Consider the following 25,254-nt stretch of genomic DNA (forward strand, 5'->3'; position numbering starts at 1 on the left):
TAAAGAAAGCAAACCCAGTAAAGCAAGGAAGGATGGATGTCTGCGCTTTGGATGTTTAGGGATTTACAGACTTCATGCCCAGGATGAGGAACCTGTGTGACTTGTAATAACGCAAACTTGTGCTGCTGGCATAACTGTATGTTATTTTGTTTGTCCTGTGAGGTGGGCATGCAGAATTTGTGTTATGCTTGCTCGGTGTTAGCTAGGCCCTGCGCTAGCTAACAAAGCAGACTGACAGCCTCAGCTCCTCAGTCTCTTCTAGTGGGAGGAGAAGAGAACAGAAGAAGACCAAGAGTCAACACCAGATGCTACGGGGACGAAGAAAACAAGAGCAGTTCAGAGACAACGACACAAGTTCGCTTGGAGTGTGTAGAGATGTCCCCATAGAGAAGGCGAGAATTGGGGTAGAACCCTGGAGGGGGTCAAGAAATAAAGGTCCAATCTGTATTTCTGGGGGCGGGGTTATAAGGGACAGTGAGAGATTGATCTCGGCAGAATTAAGAGCAAGTATGAAAGCTGTGAGAAGCACCCGTGTTCTTCTGTCCGTTGCTATGTCCTCCTGCCTAGGACAGAGTCCGGGCACAGGGTGAGGCCTTCTGTTGGATGAGTGAATTGTGAGGCTGTTTAACACAGCAGTTCTCAACCTGTGGGTCGCGAGACCATTGGCAAAACCTCCACCTCCAAAAGTATTTAAATTACGCTTCATAACAGTAGCAAAATTACAGCCATGAAGTAGCAATGGAATGGTCGGTCTTGTTGCTGGGTCAGCACAGCACGAGGCTCTGCAGTGAAGGCTCACAGCACTGGGAAGGCTGAGCACCACTGCTCTGCTCTAGTGTTCTGTGTGTTTTCTCTCCCACCCATGAAGGCCAGCGCGGCCCATGGAAAGACCAACTGAGGTAGCAACATGTCAACAGTTCACAGGCCGAAAGGAAAAGAACAGAAGGCACTGGAGACTCTAGGACGCAGGCTCCCCCTGCTTGCATAGATGCTGAGCTCCTTAGCAACCTGACAGTCCCAAGGCCAGTGAGGGGAGTTCTGGCCACTGTCCCTCAGCCTCATTTATAAGTGACCTCTCTCCTGTAACTGTGTTAATAGTATGGTTTCCTCGGACCAGCCCAATGTGCCCTGGGCACGCGGTGGAGGGTGGGATCATAGCCTCTGTACTCCAAGGCTGGCACTGCTCTTCAATGGTAACTTCTTTAGAGTCTTTCTGTTGGCTGCCTTCCAGTTAGAGGGGTCTGATTACTTCCTCTTCCAGTTTCTGGTGCTGTGATCGAACACTCTGACCAGAGCAGTTTAGGGAAGGGAAACATTGATTTCAGCTTACACGTCAGGACGAATTCATCACTGAGGAAGTCAGGGCAGAAACCTGGAGGCGGGAACCATGGAAGAAGGCTGCTTGCTGGCTTATTCCTACTCTCAGATGTAGCTAATTTTCTATAACCTTGGACTACCTGCCCGGGAAATGGTGGGCACTACCACAAACCAAGCTGAGAAAAACAGTTACTCCCTCTGGGGTTTCCTCTCCACTGATTCTAGGCTGTGGCTGTATGAAGTTGACAATTAAACCCAACCAAGCACTACCCACGTGAGAAATCCTCCTTCCTCCCAGATTAGCTGATAGCCTTGAACATCCAGGCTCTGTACAGACTCCACCCTACTGACTGCCACCACTACCTTCTCAAGGACCTCACATTCTCCGCCTGTGGCCCCAGAGACTGCTAACTTAGTTTTTGAAATGGGGCCATTTCAGATATATCTGTCTCGAGCTCATTGTGAGGAAGAAAATGGTGTTTGGGAAGGCTCTGGAAGACAGACACTTAAAGAGGCAGTTAGTGCTGGTGATGCTCACAGCATGCGACTGTGAGGAGCAGGTGGAGATTTTGAGCAGAGGGAATAGAGAAGTGAGCATCAGGATTTGAAAGGGGAGGCCTGAAATGTCAGCGGCATTGTACCATGCCAGCGTGTAACCAGAACTAAGGACATGGACTGTTTTTATATTATCGGATCTGCTGGTGACAGTTCCTATGTTAGCTTTGGACTCTGTGCATGCGTTTTGAATAGTCATTGAGTGCAGAGGAGATTCATTGGTCCATTTAAGCCAAGAAAGAGTTATTTTTTGTCTCTTAACCTTTGCAAAGAGAAAAGTTCGCATTCAGTGAAGCCAGTGCGAGTATTGTCTTAACAATGCTACCTAAAAATGTATCCATTGTAACTCCACAAGATGCCAAAGAAGTGACAGCGTAATGCAGAGAAGGCCAGAAAGGATTGGATGGTGAGTCCAGAAGCTAGATTTCAATATTCTGAATTTGGTTCCTGGCTTTGTGTGCTGGCAGCGTTCAGTATACAACATTGGATTCACTTGGAGATTGCAATGGATTCACTTGGAGATTGCAACCAATCCCCCCCACCAAGGTACTATTGATATAAATCTTGCTTTCTAAGCAAGACCCACGGTTTGCACTGGCAGTATGTCAATGAACATTTTCCTAGTAGCTCCAAGAACTGCTTGGCCTACTAAGGTCAAGATAAAGATAAAGGTACGGGGCTCTTCCTCCCTGATATCTACAAGTAGTAGCATCATGGGGGCACCTTTTCTGTCCTTTTCCATCCTCGGCCACTCAGTTCTAAATTTTGGTCTGGCCATCCTAGCTGCTGATGGGTAAAAGAGTTATGGGTTCAGAGAGCAGAGAGAGCAGCCTGGGGGTGTGCTGGAGTGTCCAGTGAGCGCAGCCCGGGGGTGTGCTGGAAGTGTCCAGTGAGAACAGCCTGGGGGTGTGCTGGAAGTATGACCAAAGCGGGAAAGGCAGGTGAGGCAGGAAGGCGAGTCTGGTTCAGTGCACCACTCCTCGGGTTCTCTGAATCGGGCTCACTTGTGGGAAGCTTTAGAAATAGAGAGTTCAATAAATGTGTCCATCTCAGAGATGCGGTTCTGTAGGTTTCGGGAGTAGAGCCTAGAGATTTAATAATAATTTATTTAAAATAATGACTTAGAAAAGCCTTTCCTTTTAAGACTAGAAATTAGTGAGTTTCTGCCATTTGCAATTAGGGGTAGAGATCAAATCGACAAATCAACATTAAAACCACCTGATAGGTCTGATTCTGAGTCCTGTTTGTGGCCACAGAAGGTGTTCGTTATTTGATTTTTTTTTAAGAGTTACTGTTTCTTTTGCCCAAAGTTCCAAACTTGCAAGAATTATCCTGTTATTAGTAGATGAGCTTCTGTTTTTATATAGGCATGTTTACACTTACACTCTCTGTATTTGCAAGGTGATTCTGTGCTGTGTTTGTAAGGAGATGGCGAGCCCTTCAGGGTGTACTTGAGGCTGGCTCTAGTGACTGCCTACGAATTTAACTGTTAGCCTCGCTGCCTGCCTTGCCATCCTCTCTTCTTTGAACTGTCTTCTCTTGATCATCTCTTGCGTCTTTGCTATCAAATCCTTCAGGTGAAACTTCTCTAAAGGTTTGAAGTCTAGGTAATGCAGACACCACCAAAGTATGCTAAGCAGGGAAGCCAAGTTGTTGGGAAAGGGCAACTCTGTAAGGGAAAGGGAATCTTGCGGGGACCATGCTGAAAGACGCCTGTGTTAGCTACTTCTCATCCCTGTCATAAGACACCGTGACCAAGACAGCTTATGAAAACAAAGCCTTTAATGGGGATCTTGCTTGCAGGTTCAGAAGCTCGGTCATGATCATCATGGCAGGAAACACAGCAGGCGGAAATGGCGCTGGAGTAGCGACTGAGAGCTTACTTGTTATGACAACCATGAGATGTAGAAAAGAAAGGAAGGCTAACTGGGAAGGGTGTGGGCTTTTAAAACCTCAGAGCTCACCCCAGTGACACACCTTCCCCCTCCCCCAACAAGGCCACGCCTCCTAATCCTTCCCAAACAGTTCCACCTAATGAGGCACAAGCATTCAAACATAGGAGCCAGAGAAGTCCATTCTCATTCAGATCACTACAGCTCTCATGGGTAAACAGATTATGAGTCAGAGTTCTGAAGATTAGACCTGCAAATAAACTTGGGAAGAGAGAGAGAGAGAGAGAGAGAGAGAGAGAGAGAGAGAGAGAGCCAGAAAGAATGTTAGTCCAGCATTCGGCTTTAAGATGGTGCCATTTAACTTTAACGCTTTGAAAAATAATGTGTAGCCCAGATTTTGTCAACTTACTCCATTGTTATTTATGTTTTGACATTTTCATTTAATTTGCACATATTGCTCTATGTTCTCTGTGTGATTATTTTTTTATTTGTGGTTAACTATGTTCTTGCAGAAAGTTAACCAATCATTTCAAAATCAGTGCTACTTTTAATGTGAAACTTTTTGTCTTCACTTGTTTATACTAACCCCCCCTCTTATAAATGACACTTTGAGGTTTTTGTTTTTCCTTTTTTATAAGAATTGATTGGTGCTTTATTGATCTCCCTAGCCTCTGAAAAAGTGAGAATTGAGGGGGTGGAATGTCCTTTGTTGTACATGTCTAAGAATAACTGCTCACCTCCCCTTAATATCTGTTATCTTATCTTGTTGATCAAAACCAAGGACTGTTATTGGGCGTTTTAATGAGTGTCCTGAAAAATGAATTTTTACCAGTTACTTTCTGCCTCAGGACTTGCAGTGAGGTATGGGATTTTCTAAGGTTTCTCACTGCCAGAATTCAATGAAGATGAATGTGGTGTGAGTTACTAAATATGTTTCTTAAAGTCTAAATTCTTGAAGAGCCTGAGCAGTTTAGAAAAATTTCCCTACATGGTATTTAGGGCACTTAGCTGTGCCTTAGTCTGTGAATGCCTTTGATGCCCTAGGAGGAGGCAGTGTGTTCCTTGCTGTTTTTGGAGACTCTGGTCAGTCAAGACTCATCCCGTGCTTCCTCTTACCATAGAAATAAGAAGGGAGAGACACTGCCGAAAATAGTGTAGACTGCCCTTTCTTATCTTCTCTTATGGAGGTGTAGTAGCCATTGAATGGTAAGGTCCTAGGGGTGCTAAAGCAGGGTCACGAGTCATTCTTGCTCTAGACTGTGACAGAGGATGCTTTGTGGTGGGCCTTTTCCTGCATGTACAAACTTGCTGATATTATTTCAATACGTTTGTCAACCATGTTAATAGTTATTGTACATACAGTGAGCTCATCAGTGAAGAGCGTTGTACACGTTGTCTGACATACTGCCTGCATTCAACATGATAGCAATCACTGTCACGGTCACAGCGGTTGGCCCTTGGTCATCAGAGGGGCTCTTTGGGAATCTAGCCCAACTCCCCACATGTACTGAAACTCAGTGGTTATTCAAAACCTCATGACTGGTTTGTAGACTCAGACCTCGCTTGGATCCAGCATTCTCTAATCCCAGCCTTGTCTGAGGGTCTCATTCTTCAGACTAGCTCATCTTTCCCCGTCCTGCATCTGGTCACAGGAATAGCCTCACAGCCTAGCTCCGTGGATGTTGGATTTGATCTCTGGAAGTGACTTTTGTAATGGATTTTTGACTGTTGAACACCCAGCCTGAACTCAGTGATTCACCCTCAGATATGATGTGGCCTATTTCACAGAGACAGTTGCCAAACAGTGAGCTGTACAGTTTTTGTAGGTTATACATTTTCCCCCACACCCCTCTTCTCTCTGATATTAATAGCATGCTAGTGTTTTGTTTTGTTTTGTTTTTTTAATTTCAGAATCTCTAGAACATGTATTGTACCTGCTTGAATGCATATTCAGGTTAAATTCAGTTTCCCTGCTTTTTTTTTTTAAAGTCACTTCTCAGCAGAGGGGCAGGGTTGACTTGGTCACAATGCTGGAAGTCACTAATGTCTGCAGCTGAGGGTTTAGTTGGGGCAGTCATTTGACAGTGTTTACACATGTCCCCTCCTGAGTGGCTGATTCCAAGAGGGAGTCTCAAAGCTACCCAAACAAAGCAAAATGAAATTAAAAGTTTACAAAAACACCATTGAGTTCATTCTGAGTTGGCCATACTCCTGAGCATGGGCCTGCCCTGAGGTGTGGTAAAATACCCAGTGAGACTCCATTGGAGAAAACCTATTTCTCCTTTGTAAGGGGTGTCAGTTGCAGACAGCTTCTTGGTTAGGGGTGGAGCTCATGTCAAGTTCCCACTCTCAGCGCCCAAACCCCATCTGACTTGAACCTGTGCAGGCCCTGTGCTTGCTGCCATGGTCTCTGAGGTCATGTGGGTGTCAGTCCTGTTGTGTCTGGAAGGTGCTGTATCCTTGGAGCCCTCCATCCCCTCTAGCTCTTACAGGCTTCCTTCCTCCTCTTCTGCAGAGATTTGATGGAGGCATCCCACTCAGGACTGAGTGTTTCTAAGTCTCTCACTCTGAACATTCCCTAGCTGTGGGTGTCTGAGTTAGTCCCCATCTACTGAAGAGGAAGCTTCTCTGGTGATGGCTGAGTGAGACACTGATCTATGAATATAGTAGGATGTCATTAGAAGTCACTTTAATGCTACATTCCTTTAGCAGAACAATAGTTTATGAATTTATAAATAGGAATTTAAATGAAGTTCGTTTCTTCATGTTCCATGAAATATATAAGTATTGTCTTCAGCAATAGGACTTTACCTTTAGTTTGTGAGGGGCAATCAATAACCTTGTCAATAGCCCATGATGTTTGGTGTTTTTCACAGGGCCATTTTGACATTCTTGTCACTGGAAGTTTCTCTGGAAGGTGAAACATGTCTAGTTAGACATTCTTCTCCTTGTTATTTGGTTATTCCATTTCTTTTGCGTGTGTGTGTGTGTGTGTGTGTGTGTGTGTGTGTGTGTGTGTGATCTTCTACAGTACTTGGTTAAGTGGCTTTTTATGAATGCTCCAGAGAGTTAAAAGTACCACATATATTTTAGATTAATAGTGACAAGTGCTTCTAGAAGAGTTTAATTAAGAAGGCATATAATCTGTAAATCAACATATAGACTGTTTGGAACTTTGACATATAGCCGTAGATATATAATTGAACAGTTCTCTTATTCTTTAACTACAAAGTTTTAATGTCACTGGGGAAATTTATGAATATGAATTCAATTTGTATTGATTTGTAATGTTTATAAAGTAATCACCTATTTTAACTAGATGAATTTCGTTAAAAACACAAATAGCTAACATGCCAAGGGCTTCCTATATCAAACACTGGAGCACCTCTTTTCTAGGTCATTTCATTTCTTTTCTATTTTATAGAAAAGGGAAAACCTGGTTTTACTAAATGCCACAGCACAGAGTGGCTGACCAAGTCCTGACTAGGTTCTGAGCCACTCATTTTGGTTCCTCTGCTAGCACATCTGTCCCTTTGAGGCTCTTTGAGACCACGGTAGACAGAATTCCTGCTGGAGTCATCCACAGGACCAATTCGTGCAGCAAGCAGGCAAACAGTGGTTCTATTTTATAGATGAATTGATGCTTAAAATAAATTGCTGTTCCCAGGTGTCACAGTTGGTACAGGATCGAGTTCTCTTTGTTATTCTTATGATGTTCTGTGTGTAATTAGTGAAGGGTTTTCTATGTGCTATTTTTATACTCTGAAATATGTATCAGGACGCAACATTTTGTTGAAGTTTTATTAAACATCTTCATCATCTATAGATTTAAAGTTGCTGTGTATATTATGGTCCCCGATGATTCAGAGTTCTTTAAACCTTTTTCTCTCCCTTCAGACGAAATCTTGCAACACCACTGAAAATAATGCCAGTGCAGAGTGTCATAGCATGCTATCCCAGGGAAGACCCCGAGGGAAGGGCAGTTTAAACTGCTCGGGCCCCTTAGCATCAAATTACATGGAGTGTTTCTGTTATTCAGAATAGATATCCCTGTATCGCATGAAGCAGAGCTTGGCCTCTTGTGATGATGACCATAAGCTTGACTATGTCATATCTCTGGCTAGAGAAGAGAGAAGTAAATTGTGTCTGTCTCAGAACTGACAGCAACAGTGGCTCTTCTTTGACCAGCTTACATATCATAAAAGTTCCAAAAATTTTTAATTCATTTCATTTATCCTCACATACACCTGTACGCATTTGTTCATTTGCATGTGTTTGAATGTATATGTGAGCTGCAGTACACATGTAGACATTAGAAGTCTCCCGATGTTGCTTCTTGCCTTTTCTGCCTTGTTTGAGGCAGGATACCTTTGCTTGCTGGGTAAGCTAAGCTAACTGGGCTTTGAACACCAAGAGATGCCATCTCCATCTCTCATTTTCAGATAGGGACTGCCAACGGTGGAGATGCTCGCATTTTGCTTCTGCCTTTTATGTAGGTTCTGGGGATTTGAACTCAGATTATCCAGCTTGCTCACCAGGTGCTTTATCCTACTGAGTCATCTCAGGCCCCACTCTTATACTTTAGAAAAAATAATATATTAAGATGATTCAACATCAAATATTCCCAAATCTAATCATACATGATATCACTATTTAGATGGATGTAAAAGAATTTACTTCAATGAATAAGCAAACATAAAATAAATAATAAATACTTGTAAATATTTATTCATAAATAAGTAAATGAAATGTATGTTTCTCATCATTATTGACTGGTCATGTTTGGTGTTCTTTCTCTTTGCCCCAGGAGGACTCCTGTGATGTGAACTTAAAATGATATATCAAGTTAATAATATATGTGGGCTGGCATAGCATAACTAATTCAATTTAAATGTCTCTTGTATAAAAATAATGAACCAACACATTAAAGATTGAAAATGTTAGTGCACCTCGCAGAAAGTAGTATTTAATAGAGAAGAGCCTTCTCACGTTCGGGCTGGTGTTACATCATCACTTGACGAAACCAAGACTAAGTTCATATATGTTTTAGTCAGTAGATGTGTATGTAAAAACTAAATTATTTTATTTGAGGATATTTTAGTAAATCAGTATTAACATGTGGGCAAAAGGAAATCTATCCCTTTAGGGATCACAGGAGAAACAAAGGCAGAAAGCTATTTATCCAGGACCTTAGAAATAAACTTTAGTGGGGATAGAAATTGATGGGCCCAACCAGTGTGGAACCTTAGAAGAGATGAACATAGCATGTCTCATTGCTGAATAAATGTGCAGACATCAAACAGTGTCACGTGACATGCTGTAAATACCTGCGTTAAGGCATGTAACGGATACCGGTGTTCTCATTTCCAGATGGGCAAAGACTATTCAGATGAGGCAGCCTTGATCCTCCACAGAAAAGGGTTCGATTGCCAGTTCTCCAGTAGAGGCACGGGGCTCTCCTGTTCTACTACTCAGGGAAAGGTAAGTTAAGAATGTACGTTTGCTAGTCAGATGGTGTGCTGTGAAATCCTCCCTCTGTGCAGGCAGTGTGATATGACCCTTCATTGCTCAGAAATCACTTGTTCCTTCTTGACTGCAAGTCACCTGCAGTTTCTTCAGAAACACTCATTCCACCTAAAATTCTGTTCTCAGTGTTAGAATACATGTCTGGAATCTACATTTTGGAAGCTAATGTTCATATCATTTCTTTGGTCTTCCATTTTGAGACTACAAAGCACCTTATATCTCCTTTCCCCCATGTTCAACTTATCCAGGCTACCCATGCTCATGTCCAATGTAGTTTAGCCATGGCTGGTAGACGCCACTTTCCACAAAGGCAGGGACAAATTTTAACATAACCGATGATTGGCATAGTGATAAGGCTATATAGCATAAACAGCAAGATCATGGTCAATGAATAATTGAACACAACCCAGAGGCAGCTGTTCAGAGCTCAAATCAGTTGATTAATCTGGAGAAGTAGATGTTTGTCTGGGTCTCCTGATTGATCCAGATTTGTGTCTGAGTCATCACTGCAGATCAGATGGCTTGTGAGCCTGCACCCCGCTGGCTGCTTGCCTGTTCTTGCTTTTTCTCCTTACGTTGGTCTTCTGGCACTTCATCAGCTTCTCCTTGGAAGGATGAACATCCAGTCACTTGCCTCTGAGTGAGCTGTGACTCACAGAGCAGCTGCTTGGGCCCTGCCTGGCCTGCCCACCCAGCAGCCTGTCAGAGCCAGCTCTCTGTCAGAACTCCATGTGCACACCGCAGACAGACTCAAGCAATTTTGCCCCAACACTGCGAGTTAGCACACATTCTAAGGCCTGAGAGAAGGTTTGCTTTGTCCCACTCTTCGTGTGTGTGTGTGTGTTTTCTAGTGTGTCTCCACTCTATTAAGGATGACCTAAATATGTGTACTGAACCTTCTAGTGTTAGTGTATTGAATCTTAAGAGGAATAATAGAAATATATTCCGAGACACTTTAGGATGACCTGGCAAGGTGAAGAATATGTATTTTTCCAATGTCCCTGTAGATTGAGGTCAGTAATATATTGAGCCATTGCTATAATGGACCTATGTCTCATTTTTCAATTCTTTTGGAAAAGATGGGGGAGATTGGTTTAGAATTACCATTATTAGGGATAAATATTGACCAAAAGAGTTTGATGATTTTAATATCCTCAGGGACCATAGGGACTTGTTGGCTCTTAGATGTCCTCTCTTATATTGAAAATGTCCACATATAATACTAAAAAAATACAAAGGAATAGCCCACAGCCACATGTCTCTCCGGGGGATAGATAGTTCATGTGTTCAGGAATGTCCTTTCTCCTTCATTACATATTTCTTCCTGTGCTTTCCTTAAATTGATTTTATAGATGTGCTACTAGTCTTTGCTCAGCGCCGATCTGAATATGCAAATCTCAGGGTTGATCTGAATATGCAAATCTTGTTACTTGCTTTTTTTAGATGTCAGTCCCAAAACTTTTCAACAAGTTTGCTGTGGAAAGTCTCACCCCTTCATCGCTGTCCTTGATGCACTCGCCCCCAGATGCCCAGAATATCAGTGACATCACCCTGAGTCCTATGGAAATCAGCACATTCCGAATCCGCCTGAGGTGAAACTGACTGCCGGGTTTGAGTGGAGAAACTCTGGCTGTGTAACCTTCCTTGGTTTCTACGTGCAATAACTAAGCACATTACTTTAGCTTCTGGCTACTGTGAGAACATGAATTCTGTGATTTTTTTTTTTAAACCAGTCTAGTAAGAAAAGAAGAAAAAGCCATGCTTTCAAAAAGGTTTCTTTTTCTAAGTTGTCCACAAACTGCCGCCATCAGTGTGAACTGGTGTTACACAAATGAAGACTTACTGAAAGGCAACCCCTCAACAGACTGTATCTCAGGTTAAATGCTAGCTAAGTATGTTTGCGTTGAGGGTTGTATAGAGATTCTTAAAAATATCCACGTTTCAGATCATTAGTTTTATATATATATATATAAAATACCCATTTGACCTAAATGGAAAGAGAGAAAAAAAAAAGTTGATGGGTAATAGTTTAACGGCCAAAATAGTTGTAATCATTGATCACTGCTACAAATTTAAATTGTTGTGTGCTTAAAAATATGTGGAAAAGTGCAATCCCTCAACCCTTATGATAAATGTAGTTCATTTCCATACTCTTTCCCAACCAGCCTCTTGTCTGCCCTTTCCTACCCATACATTTAAAACAATAGCTGATTTTTTTAGTCATTCACCAGTAGAAACAGAGGCATATTTTCATTACTTGACAATGTGGGATCGGTGCAATTTTTTCCATTGTCACAGAAACGGAAGAAGCAATTCCAGTTTAGGTACCACAAGGTGTCTTTTTACACAGCTCATTTGAATACAGGTGTTCCAAGGTGGGGTTTTCTATTTTTAAATGATCATATCAAAAGATAAATGTGCCTTATTTTTTTATAAGTCTTGTTAAATCTTTTGGTGTCCATATTACTGTCTGGGAAGGGGAAGGGTGTTGGGAGACTGGGGCAGGGGGTGGGTACTTTCTATGACACATTAAATTATATAATTTTTGCTTGATAATGCTGGCCACATTCTGATCTATTTCATTAAATTTGTGCTGGTGTTACTCGAAACATTTTGACTATTTGAATGTACTGAGATTTCAGAAAACAAAACAAGGAAGAAAAATATTGTTAATTAAAATATGCTGCTGCCGAGGAAACTGCAACTTGAAGCGAGGATTTTGTAACCCACGAGATCCCGATCCTGTTTGCATTTCACAGTAGTTAACCATATTAGAGAGAGAATGCTTTAAAGTAGACTGTTTTCAAATCCACTGCGCGTAGCTCATCTTGATGTATCGTACTAAAGAGTATGTTCCAAACTTTGGTGTGTGGTGAACTCAGTGTGTCATTCTCGCCCGTGTGCCATCACATTTAAGTTAACTTGAGATCATTGTTTCCTTAATATAATAATTGTATTTAATGTCAGCAAAGAAAGAATTCTCTGGCTATGTACAGTTTTGAAAAGTTCTCTTCAGTGTCTTAACCTGGTTTAGGATTATCTGATGTAAACTTCCGTTTACCTCCTGTCATTCCAGTCCCCTTAAGGAGACAGTCATTTCCGCCTCGCCATTTATTCTGATAGTCATCTGGATTTTGACTCAAGACGGGGCTACGTTCACTGTTCTGTTCTGCTTATAAACTCCTTTGCCTATAATCATTAAGGGAACAATGCCAGAGCTGACAACCATACTGCAAGGGTGTAATTTCATGCAATAAGCATGCGCTGTGTATTCCCTTCCTCACTTGTTGGGGACTAAGCAGCTAAAATACAACAGAATGGCTTTCTTCTGTAGACCTCTACAGACACTGGCTAGGAGAGTCAGGAGCCAATCCCAGGAGTAGCACTAGCATTCTTGGTGTTTCTTAAGGGTGTCCCTTCCTGTGGATGTTCACTGTGTTCTGTGGTTAAGTGGCTTTCCTTAATCACCGTGGAAATCCTGATGAGACGAATAGAAAGCTGAGGCAATAAAAACGGATCTGCCCTTTCTTGGTCGGGGTCTCACTCAGTGTACCCTGTTTCCACCAGCCTTTGACTCACAGGTGAAGCAGAAATTCTCTTGAACCAGCAAATTTCTGCTTTTGAACGTTATTTTTCAGACTACAACATCAGGGAAATAAAGAAGAGGGTTGGTTTTTTTTTTTTGCTTTGGGTTATGGTCAAGATCTAACTAAATAATTCAGTTTCTCTGGCACCCATGAACAGCTGGCCATGTTTCAGCCGTGACCTCAGTGGTCTGTCTGGTTAGATTTTATTACATGTATCATCACAGATGTTCAGTGGACCAAGTCGTTGCTTCACTGCTCTCTCCCCACTTCTTGAATCTTTAATTTTGTGTATTGGGTGCATTGTTCAAATATCAGCATTCTTGTTTTCTGAAAGTATTGATTTAAATAAAAATGCTGTAAGATGTTATAAAACATTGTAATTATCTCCCGGTGTCTGTACTTGTGATGAAATGTTTTCACAGTCCTTTGTCTAGCAGAAAATGTTTACTTTCATTTTGATTATTTTGCTCATTGAAATCAACAGGTTTTGATATTTTTCTCTTGGAAGATTTTTATAACTTTTTGGGAATATGTAATATAAGATCTCTAATAAAATATAATCTTATCCTGTGCACTGCCTTCTAGAGGAGTTTTTAATCCTGTTTGTAAATAGATCTAGTAACAAAAAAAATAGAACACTGGGAAGCTTTTCTTTGTTCTTTCATGAAGGACTCATCATTCTTCAGTTCAGCTCTAGTTAGAAAAGGGGTTCTTTGAGCAGGTGGCAGATGAGTATTAGTTTCTTATCATATTTGGAGTATCTTTGGATTGAAGTCTGAAGACCTTTCCAGCTGTTGGATCCATGGGTCCATCTTTAGCCAGCTACATGATAGGAAAGCTTTGGTTAGGTTCTATATTTGGATCTATATATAGGACAGAACAGGAAATGGAGGAAAATCAGCACCTGAAGCTAGAATGTTCCTTGTAAATTGATCCAGAAAATAAGATTGGTGGGAAGAGAGAATGTCCAATACCGCCACTACTCTGTCCAGGCTAACACATAGCTCCAGGGTGTCTATAGAAGTTTCTGTCCCATCCTGTCCCATCCCACAGCTGTTCGGTCCCAAAGAAACACACAGAGGATTATATTAATTACAAACTGTTTGGTCTATTAGCTCAGGCTTATTATTAACTAGCTCTTACAACTTAAATTAGCCTATATTTTTTATCTATGTTTAGCCACATGGCTTGGTATTTTCCTCAGTAAGGCATTCTCATCTTACTTTCTCTGCATCTGGCTGGTGACTCACTCTCACCTTTTCCCCAGAATTCTCTTAGTCTGATTGCCCTACCTATACTTCCTGCCTGGCTACTGGCCAATTAGTGTTTTATTAAATGAATACGAGTGACAATTCTTTGCAGTGTATAGGAGCATTATCTCTCAGCAGCAGGACCTGAGGAGTTCCTTCAAAAATTTCCAGTGGAGGGCAAAGAGCCCTGAAGGTCCACAGGTGCATGCTAACTGGGAAACTTAGACTTATTTCAGGTAACACGCAGTAAAGAAAAATTATAATATATATACATAAATATATAAGAATATAGAGAAATGCAAATGTATATCTACCTGGGAAGTAATAAAAAGTAAGACATTGGCTCCATAAATTTTGATTATCAGCATGTTACAGAAATGTTAATATTAGAACTGGTAAAGAAAACTTTGGTTTAGGTTGAGTATGAGTTCATAACACATCCTATAAATGATGATTTGAAAGCAACTGAAGTGATTCTGGTTTGAGTAGTTGGATCAAAACCTGCAGTAGAGAAGGAATTAGCAAGCGTGGCTGTCCTATAACAAGCGGAACACAAGTACCTTGGAGCTAAAATGAACAAGAACCCTTCCATATAAACTGCCTTTGTCTAAACTAGGAAAATGCCTTTAGTATGTGATGATCAAGATACTGAGCATTCCCAGTTCAGCAGAAGCCAAGTGGGAGGTTCTCCAGGTTTGACCTTTATCTCTTGGCTTGGCTTTCCTGCTGTTGTCCTCATTCTCAGGCTGTTTGTTGGCAACATGTCTACCAGATGACCCAGACCCATGTGTAGACATTGCAAACCCTGTGCGTAGACATTGCAAACCCTGCGCGTAGACATTGCAAACCCTGCGCGTAGACATTGCAAACCCTGTGCATAGATGTTGCACTGTGCCTGGTAGAAAGAGTGCCCTTATCTCATTGTGTCTTGCAGTTAGTGTCAAGCTAGTGTCATTGATTCTCTTCTATTTCACATGCCAACAACTGCACCAAGGATATAGACTCGAGAGACTTGTGAACCACGTGGGAGGATGGATGGGCACATGCAAATGAGAATCTCTAGCCAGGGAAGCGGTGTGAGGATGATAAGAGTGTTTTGGATGGGAGTTGATGGTTTAGATACCAGATAGGCAAAGTACAGTAGGGATGCATTGCTGAGGAAAGTTGAATGCAGATGGGAAATTTAGAAGAAATAGAGAGTGTACCTAACTTGACTTTCAGGAAAGGTTTTATAGAAGCTATCTTGAGGTAATTTGTAAAAGGCTACTCTGCTCTTAGCAGAAAAGACTTTAGGCCTGGCTTGTGAAAGACCAGAATGGGGAAACATGATAATATGGTACAACCTAGCAACTGGGCCACGTTTCCACTCTGCAGAGAGATGCTAAACAAAGCACCACAAAGGAGAACTCTACATGTGTGTTATCCAGCATGGCAGCCAGTGGCCATTGGGACCCCAGGATGTTAGAAGCAATGAGTGCAGCTCATTTGCCGAGTGGTGTAATCCAACCTGAACTGCGTCACGTCATCCCTCTTCTGGAGCATGCTGTAAGGGTAAGTGAATAGAACAGGCAGACATAAGTCAATGTTGAGGCTACATTTTGCTCCAGTCCTCCTCCCACTGTAGTGGTCAGAACAGAAGCAGTGGCCTGTCCTGGGAACTTGCTGGAAGCACAATCCCTCAGCCTCTACCCCGGATTAGGGGAATTGGAATCTGAATTTTACCAATCTTCCTTGAGAATCTGTGTCTTCGCTGTGCACTGGTCTAGCACATTTCCTGAGGACTAGTCTCTCTGTATGTTTCCTAAATAGACCTTGACTATTTAGAAATAGTCCTATGTCCTACAGAGGCCTGAAAACTTGCCCAGTGCTAAGTTGCCAAAACACCCAGACTGCTACTTCTGGATCCTAACAGCTGCCTGCTTGTCAGGCCTGTTGATTTTAGGTTTGCTTTGTTTGTCCCCACACAGGTGTCAAAGAGAGCTTCTGAAAAGAGAGATTTAGGCTTTTTCCTTGTTTGTTCTTGTTGGCTGATACAGTTGAAAAAAGCATGAAGTTGTGCCAGGGCCAGAGAACCCTACCTGACCTGAACTTGATTGTGCGAGATCAGTAAGTAGATCCTGTCAGACCAGCTGCCATGTCCTCTACCTGGCCCCTCTCCCCGCTGTCTGTCCTCATGGATCTCTGTGTGCTACACAGGGGCTTAGCATGGGGCAGCCTTTCATCCTGCTCATTGTGAGGATCTCCTTTTGACCAGCAGGTGTTTGGTGTCCCTCCAGCACCGCTCTTCTCCCAGTCATTGTCTTGCCTTGCTTCTTTTCCCAAGCCTGACATCCAGTAGGTTGGACTTGCCCAGAATGCGAGCTCTTCGTCTTGTCCGCTCTGGATCTTTTATAGCACAGGAGTCCCCTAAATATTCATTTGTAGGTTTTCCCCCCTCTTTGGAGGCCTACCACCCTGCTCCCAAATAAGTATATGGAGACTTATTCTTACTTATGAATATCCTGCCTTAGCTTGGCTTATTTCTAGCCAGCTTTTCTAACTTAAATTATTTCATTTCTCTTTAACTACATTTTGCCTCTGTGCTTTTTGCTTTCCTTAATATATATATATATAATACATATATTTCCTTCTTACTCCATGGCAGGCTGTGTGGCTGTGTGACTGGTTCCTGGCATCCTCTCTCTCTGTCTCTCTCTGTCTCTGTCTCTCTCTCTCTCTCTCTCCTCGCTCCTGGTTCTCTTCTCTAGATTTCTCCTCTAGAGACAGCACGGCCTATCCTTTCTCTTGCCTAGCTATTGGCTGTTCAGCTCTTTATTTGACCTCAAACACCAATCAGGAATTTTAGGCAGGCAGAGTAACACAACTTTACAGAGTTAAACAAATGCAACATAAAAGAATGCAACACATCTTTTCATCATTAAAAAAAAAGTTCCACAGAATAAACATTAGTTTAAGTATTTATTAAACTAAATAAACATTAGTTTAAGGTTCCACAACAGTCACTTAATAAGTAAACAATAGGTTCAGCTCATGCAAATGTTGAGAAGCAAAACTTTTGATTGCAGAATGAAAGGCCGAAAGTTCCTTAATGTTTTGTTTGTTTATATTACTCTTCTGCCAAAACCTCCAGGGTATTTCCAGGCTGAGCATAAACTTTTTGAAGCTGGGTTTCTAGTCCTTTGAAAGGATTTGACCTCATGGAATGTGCTGTGCTTACCAACCAACCAATCCTTGCCCCTCGGTCATCTAACCCAGTGGAACCCTGAGTTTATTTAAGTATCATGGAGTTCGGGAATGGGATCATGCTGTCTTAAATTGATCTAGCTCCCTTTTCCAGGCTATCTGTTTACCTTGAGAACTGACATATTTTACACGCTAGCCAATGAGCTATCGGTGGAAGTAAGTTGAAGACTTGTGAAAGAGGTCTTTTCCCTGACTCAGTCTTCCTTTCAGTCAACAAGTCCAAAGTCAATACTGTGGGATAATTGACATTAGGGCTGCTGTAGCCGTTTGCAACCCTGCAAGCACAAGCTTGAGGGCAGAGATGAAACCAAGTGAGGACGGGACGAAGCCAAGGACTCTGACGTTGCTGAGTGGCTACATGAACCAGCTCCAAGCTTCTTCCATATGAGATGATAAGCCACTTGACTCTCAAGTCTTTTCAGTTTAATGTCGTGCTTCATGCTCATTTCCGCTTACACTCTTGGGTGTCATGACTACACCAGAAGCCAACTTCCATGCAGTTGTTTTTCTGAATATTATATGTTCCTTGAGTGGTTTTTCCGTGGTCATATACTTGAATGTGAGGATATAGGTTTTCATACTGTCTTCTCTGCTGCCAACTATCTTGCACATTTTTCTCAAAATGTTTAGTAAGAATGATTAATTCACTATACTGCGGAGATAATTTTTTTCTTGAATGTAAGGAGGAAAAGAGGAATTTAAAAGTTGTCAAATAATCAGTGATGTGACTAATTAACAGAATGCTTGATGAGTGAAAGGTTATTTTACATCTACATCCAGAAAACCTTTTGCCTCGAATGTGAAATTTTGACTCCTATGGTATAAGATAAACTTTCCCAGTGTCAACCAAACAACCAGAGACAATGTGGGGAAGGGAGAGGGACTAGGTGTGGAAACTGAGTCCATGGTGGCTAGCTTCTTTGAGTTGTCTCACTCTTAAATATTCTCAGACATCTTCTGTTGTATGAGGAGGGAGCCCTTTGTATGTCCCGTCCGCCCAGCTAGCTTACAACTGAAATAAACACACAAAAACTGTATTAATTAAACCACTGCTTGGCCTATTAGCTCTAGTTTAACCCATTTCTATCAATCTGTGTATCACCACGAGGTCGTGGCCTACCAAATGAATCTCAGCATGTCTACCTCCGGCCGCAGATCCATGCCACCTCTCACTCTGCCCTTCTTCCTTCCAGCATTCAGTTCTGTTTTTCTCCGCTTACCTAAGTTCTGCCCTATCAACTAGGCCAAGGCAGTTTCTTTATTCATTAACCAAAGAAAGCAACACACAAACAGAAGGAACTCCTACACCATCTTCTGAATAGATTCGTATCATTGAAAGATTAGGTGTGGATTTCTGAATCTACAAGTAAAGGAAATAATGGAACCGTGTTGAATAAAACCATTGATCTTAAAGGTCTAGAGTTCTTGACTTCCAGGCTCTGCATTGTTTCATGATTATGTTTGTTCACGTATTTGATTTAATTCACAACAGAATCACAAGGTTTACTTCCTAGTCCAAGATCAATAAGGGAGTGTTAGTGAGGACAGTGTGTCACTGCTGTCTAAGTGTGTCCTGCTTGACTAATCCAAAGGCTTCCGTCCTTGGTCGGCTTCCATGATTGTTTGGCTTTCATCATTGGTTGGCATCTGTCATTGGTTGGCTTCCATCCTTGCCTGCCTTCCGTCATTGGTTGGCTTCCATCCTTGCCTGACTTCCGTCATTGGTTGGCTTCCATCCTTGCCTGACTTCCGTCATTGGTTGGCTTCCATCCTTGCCTGACTTCCGTCATTGGTTGGCTTCCATCCTTGCCTGCCTTCCGTCATTGGTTGGCTTCCATCCTTGCCTGCCTTCCGTCATTGGTTGGCTTCCATCCTTGCCTGACTTCTGTCATTGGTTGGCTTCCATCCATGGTTGGCTGCAGCTGAAGGCTCAAAGTACTTGCTTTTCCTGGAGTGGGTTTCTTTGTTATATGCAAAGCCAGAATAAATCCACACTTACTCTATGACGTGAGTTTATCAGGAAAAAAAGTTATTATTTCCTGCCTTGTGTCTTTTGTCTTCCTAAATGTATTTTTTAAATTTGGCGAGTACTGTTTTGAAATGTAAAATTTAAGTAAATTTTACATCTTTATCTTCTGAGAACTTGTGGTATCGTTAATCAGATCTGAATATACCTGGCTTTTTCTTTGGGGATATCAACCAGCTCCCTAATCATGCCACGGAGGCTTATTATTAGTTTTGAATGCTCAGCCAAGCTTAGGCTCATTTCTGACTAGCTCTTTTAAATTAACCTGCTTCTCTTTGTCTACCTTTTGCCTTGGGCTTTTCCCTTTTCTTCCCTTCCGTATGTCTTGCTTTCACTGCTTCTTGTCTTTGCTGGCTGGCAGCTGCCTGACTTTTTATCCCACGCCTGTCCCTCCTTCTCTCTTGTTCATCCTCCCCTGAGCCTAGATTTTCCCTCCTACTTATTCTCTCTGTCTGCCAGCTCTGCCTGTCTTTTCTCCACTTAGCTACCCGCTGTTCAGCTCTTTATTAGATCAATCAGGTGCCTTGGGCAGGCAAGGTGAAACAAATGCAACACATCTTTGTAGAATTAAACAAATGCAGCACAAACATGTAACACATCATTATACAAAGTAATGTTCCGCACCATAAACAAACATAACACATCTTTGGCCGGTTAAAATAATATTCCACGACACCTGAAGGCAACTATGTTCAGTTTTTTCATCATCCTGTCAATTAATAAACATTAACTCAGGGTTTTCATTGCGTAAGGGACCCCTGCTGAGCTCTGTGGAACCCCTCTCTAAGAAGTCTGCTAGAATTAAGGGGCCCTGAGATGAGAAAGTAAGAGGGTAGATTAGCACACAGGACAGGTGCTCTGGGATTTCAGAGGAGGTGGTGACCACAGCTGAGCCTACAGGGTACGTTCACCCTCCGTTAGAATGGGAGCGAACAGAGGGTTGACAACTGTGGTGCAAAACCTAGATCTCCCTGGTCTGGCAGGCATCTGGGGAAGAACAATGGATAAGAGGTTAGACCAGAAGTGTTTTTGACTAAAGAAGTCCTGTACCCTAGACATTGTACTCTACAGAAGGGAAATGAATGGTACTATGTATGTTAACCCAGGTTTAAAAATACATTAAGACTATGAAAGGAAATATGGGTGTGTGTAGTTTCCAGAAAAGCCTTCAGCTGCTTGCATTGCTTAATGTGTAGTGAAGGAAAGGACTTGCATGCCTCAGAATTTGTGATTCTTTTTATTGTCACCATGCCATGCTTCATTAAGGCAACTGTGAAATTTAAATGCCTTATACATGAATCTGTTGACTCCCAGACGCTGCAATAAAAGAATACAATGAAACCCTGAAGCTGGAATAGTAAAATATAACCTAAGTTTGACAAAACAGTATTATTATAAGGTTATTAAAGTAGCTCCATTCATTAGTCTACGTAAATCTGTTTTAGGGCTATCTACAGGGCTTAATTTGTCAAGCATAAACTTAGAAATATTTGCTACATGGACAAGACATTAGAAAATTAATACGATAATATGAAAATAGTTTTAGCTTTAAAGGTGATCAATATATTTTGATGTTCTCGAGACCTTTGCCATAAGACAATCTTTTGGGTCTGTGCCATTAAAGTGTTGTTCTAAAGACGAGGTTGTTTCTCTCAGTACAGAACTGCATTGGGTAAAGAGATTAGGCCACCATCTCCCAAATCCCATCCTATTTAGATGATGGGAAATGAGAGAGCTTTCTAGAGAGTTCTAGCAGAGATGCATGTTCTTGATGATGCTTTAACACATACAGGAAAAGGGAATATCTTTCATGCACGTGATTCAGACTAAAAGGCAGTGCAGGGAGCAGAGTGGCAATGGCAAGAACGGTTGGTCTTTGAAGCGCTGCACCTGGCTTCATTAAAATCTCTAGAAATAATCGATAAAAATGAGCCTGATAAATATTTCAGAGAAAAACCATCTCTATATGTCCCGCGCTACCGTCTCGCCAGCAAGAACCACGCGGTACACATAGGATACTTCTGCAGAAAGGTTTTAATCCTCTTGGGAGCTAGAGCATAAGCCACATGGCGGAGACCCAGATAAGATGGAACCCATCCCTTATATAGGAAACAGACCCTGCTTCGGACGTGTCACTCTTGGATTGGTCAATTGTCCATAATCCCAGGTGAATGCCTCGGGAGTAGTGGAAAGTTACTAACACGTGTGAGCTTTCTAGCTCACCTGGCGGTGCAGCGCCATCTATGGTGGAGAGTGTGGTTGCGGCCTTCTACATCTATAGGGACCTGGTATCAAGGAGACAGAAGGTTGCCTGGAGCTAAGAACTAAATGGGAGGCCCATTGCTTGTCTCAGCCCAACAAATTGATGCTGCCTCTGGGCTGTATGATACTGAAGTTTAGAAAGTGTGGGATCCCACAGATGTGGATCCCTTCTACCTTGACTAGAGATCAGAGAGTTCAAGCCTATCCTTGTTCCTTCAAGATTGTATGACAGGAGGTTTGACCCAAGGTGTGGCTACTACCAGGATGTTTTGACCTAGGGTGTGGTTACTTGGTGTTGGGTACTAAGAAGCTAATTGCTTTGTTCTTTGTGTCTTGGTAAAGAAATCTCCTGCCCTCACCCTCCTCTTTGGGTTAGGGTATATAAAGCCTATGAGTAATAAACACAAGGCAAATCTCGGTATTTACTGGACACCCTCCCCACGCTCTCACTTGTCTCTTGTCTATTGCTTTCTTAATCCACCTGCTTCCCTCCAAGCAGGACCCAGTAGTTGTTGCCCAGATGTGGGACTTAACAACAACAACAAAAAAAGCAGGGTGCTGGTTAGTTCTGTCCACTTAACACAAACTGAATCATGAGCGAAGGAGGAACTTCACTTGACGACTCACCTCCATTAGACTGGGGTGCTGTGGGTATGGTGTAGTTTGTTTTCTTGACTAATGATTGAAGGCCCACCCCATTCATCTGCCTCCACCCTCAGGAAAGATGGTCCTAGGTTGGCTAAGAAAGCTGAGCAAGACACAGAAAGCAAGCAAGTAGGCAGCCTTCCTTCATGGGGCAGTGTTTCTCAGTCTGGGGTTCGAATGACCCTTTCACAGGGTCCCGTAGCAGATATCCTGCATATCAGATATTTACATTATGATTCACAGCAGTAGCAAAGTTTTAGTTAAAACGTAGCAATGAAAATAATGTTATGGTTGGGAGTCCCCACAATATAAGGAACTATATTCAAGGGTCACAGCATTCGGCAGGCTGAGAACTGCTGTGGTAAGGTGAACCAAACCCTTTTTGCTCCAAGTTCCTTTTTGGTTATGGTGTTGATCACAGCAACAGGAAGCAAACTATGTTAAGGAGGGAGCGAGGGATGTGGGGACGAAGGGAAAGAAGGTATCTCTAATGTTAATCTCCTTGGTTCTCTGCATCTTTCAGAGGACATCAGAAGTAAAATCATAGTCCTGTTAAATAGTAGCTAACACAAGTTTTATCATAGCCAGCATTGTCTAACAGGCAGATACAATATAATGATGAATATATCATTGGGACCCTCATCTTACACTACAGAATGGTGGAGACTAGTGAAACTGAGTTCCAACCATTGTCTTCACAGGGGTCTGAAAACCCTAAGGGGATTTATCCCCTTAGGTCCTATAGTGACCAAATAATGACCTATCCCATCATTATTTGCATAAACAACCTGAGTCAATTGTAGTGTTTGTTTATATGCTTCGTGTGACTGGCTACTTTGTAACTGGTAGAGACAAGCTGACAAGACTGAAAACATTCCCTAATGGTTCTTTCCAGAAAAAGGGGTGGGGCTAACCTCTTAGAGGGTCGCAGAATAGGGCTATTTACAGAAACTTCCACTTCAGAGGGAATTACCAGGGTTGTCACTTCAAGGAAATGTTAATTAGAGAAGAGACTAGGAAATGTGTGGTGGCAATAACAGAAGGAACACTGGATTGGTATCTGCCGATCTAGATTCCAGTCTTAATTATACCAAATGTTGCTGTGGGACCTTGAATAAGTCACTCCATCTCCTAAGAAATCGTTTTTTCCCCTGGTCTAATTAAAGTCACACTGCGAGTTTTCAAATCAGGTTTTCTGAACACTTTTTCTGGTTTGAGAAGAGTTCTTTCAACAGATGAAATAAAATGTATTTTACCCAGCTCCCCATGGCAACACTTACAGCTATTTCCAAATAACCTTTTGAAGTCTCCCTGTTTTGGTTGGGCACCTTTGGATGTTTAGGGTAGGGAATAGAATGATCTTAATGCAAAAACTTATTTTTGTTTTCTTTATATTTGTAAATGCCAGCAATCTCTTCCTCTGAAACAACCGAAATCTGAAAAACTATGTTCTTGAAGCTTTTTCTCTGGAGAAGTTGAAGACAGAATTTGAAGGATGATCAGAAAAATTCTGAAAGGATTTTCTGAAAACAGCTGTTCCCAACTATGAGTCTGCACTGGGGACTCTTGAATGTCATGGGTCCAGACCAGCTCAGTGAGGAGAAACAAGAATTCTCTTTAGTAGAATGACTAAGATGCTGGGTACTCACCAGATCTCCAGAAACTTGGTCATTGAACTGGAGAGATGGCTCAACAGGTAAGCACACAATGCACTCAATGTCCCAGAGTTCTAGAACTCTTTGTAGGACATGAACATCAGCCTGAAACTGCAGCCCAAAGAAATCTGACTTCCTCTTCTGGTCTCCTCAGGCCCTTACTCAACATACAAGCCCACACACAGACTCACACACATGCACACGACTGAAAAAAATTAAAGAAAGGAATACGTATGATGCTGAATGCATCCAGTGGGGGGGAAATGCAAGTCAAATAATCCCAAACTGACTCCAAAAAGAATATTCTAAGGTTATTCTTTATTGAAAGGGAAAACTCATGGAACAGGAATGGGAATCCAACCTCAAGGTATTGAGCATGGGAAGAAGAGAGTGAGCTGGGTGGGACAGTGGCTTTTTAAGCCCCCAAAGTCACATCCCAACCTGGTCCAGCCTCTTAAAGGCCATTGGCTAAAGGAGGTTCCCCATCACCTCCCCCTTTGTCTAAATAAGAAAGTTCCAAAAGCAATACAAAACTATATATACTAAGAACAGATATCAAGTATAAAATTAGAATTACAACCAGCATAAACAATATTAAACAAGGAGCATATGCTAAATGTTTTGATAAACATTTTATCCTAAGGAGTCTAAGTCTTGTATTAGAAATGGCTTGGTTAGATCATAAGAGGAAGGTGACTACGACTATCTAATCTTCAACCCCATCAAAGGTTTGAGAAGGGAGGTAATATTACTTGAGCAGGCAGGAACTGCAATCAAGCAGCTTCCAAAATGAGCAGTAGATGACAGAGACAACTGGTTACCTGGGCAAACAACCAAAGTCTCATTTGCAATGTTAAAGCAACCAGCTTTGGATAAAGCCTAGAATAACTGACAGACCATATTTAGAGGCAGGAAAAAATTTTCAAAACCATCTTAACCTGTCTTGGCAAGGTTTGGCACTCTTTTTTTCTTGTATCCTGTTTGTCCAGTCTGGACATCATGTACTTTGTCAGTGGTCAAGGCATGGGCAGTTCCTTGCCCAAAGGCCAGTTGTGCCAAGAAGAAAACAAGCTCCGAGTGGAGTATCTTCAGTGCTCAACATTCTCTCAGAAATAGATCAGTGTGGCCAGGAGCAATTGTATCTCACATTAACAGAACCCCAAGTTATTTAAATGACATTCTCTACAGATCTTTGAAGTGGTTGAAGATTACCTATTTAGCTAGAATACAATCTCTATGTATCTAAGAACCTAATTAGTTTGACTATAAGTATGACAAACATCAATGACTATTGTC

At 42.0% G+C, this 25,254-nt stretch overlaps 1 protein-coding gene across 1 annotated transcript in view; it reads left to right on the forward strand.

The window, feature by feature from the left end:
• The window catches only part of Man2a1 (mannosidase alpha class 2A member 1), a 166,233-nt gene extending 152,784 nt beyond the window's left edge, over positions 1-13,449 (forward strand). Inside the window, exons 21-22 of the mRNA XM_048442108.3 lie at positions 9,135-9,245; positions 10,734-13,449. Of these exons, the coding sequence (XP_048298065.3) occupies positions 9,135-9,245; positions 10,734-10,886 (264 nt within the window). The 3' untranslated portion in view covers positions 10,887-13,449. The remainder of the gene's footprint in view (positions 1-9,134; positions 9,246-10,733) is intronic.
• Positions 13,450-25,254: the final 11,805 nt, after the last annotated feature.

The sequence above is a fragment of the Myodes glareolus genome, chromosome 1 (genome assembly GCF_982192425.1).
Source record: "Myodes glareolus chromosome 1, mMyoGla1.1, whole genome shotgun sequence".
Taxonomy (NCBI): domain Eukaryota; kingdom Metazoa; phylum Chordata; class Mammalia; order Rodentia; family Cricetidae; genus Myodes; species Myodes glareolus.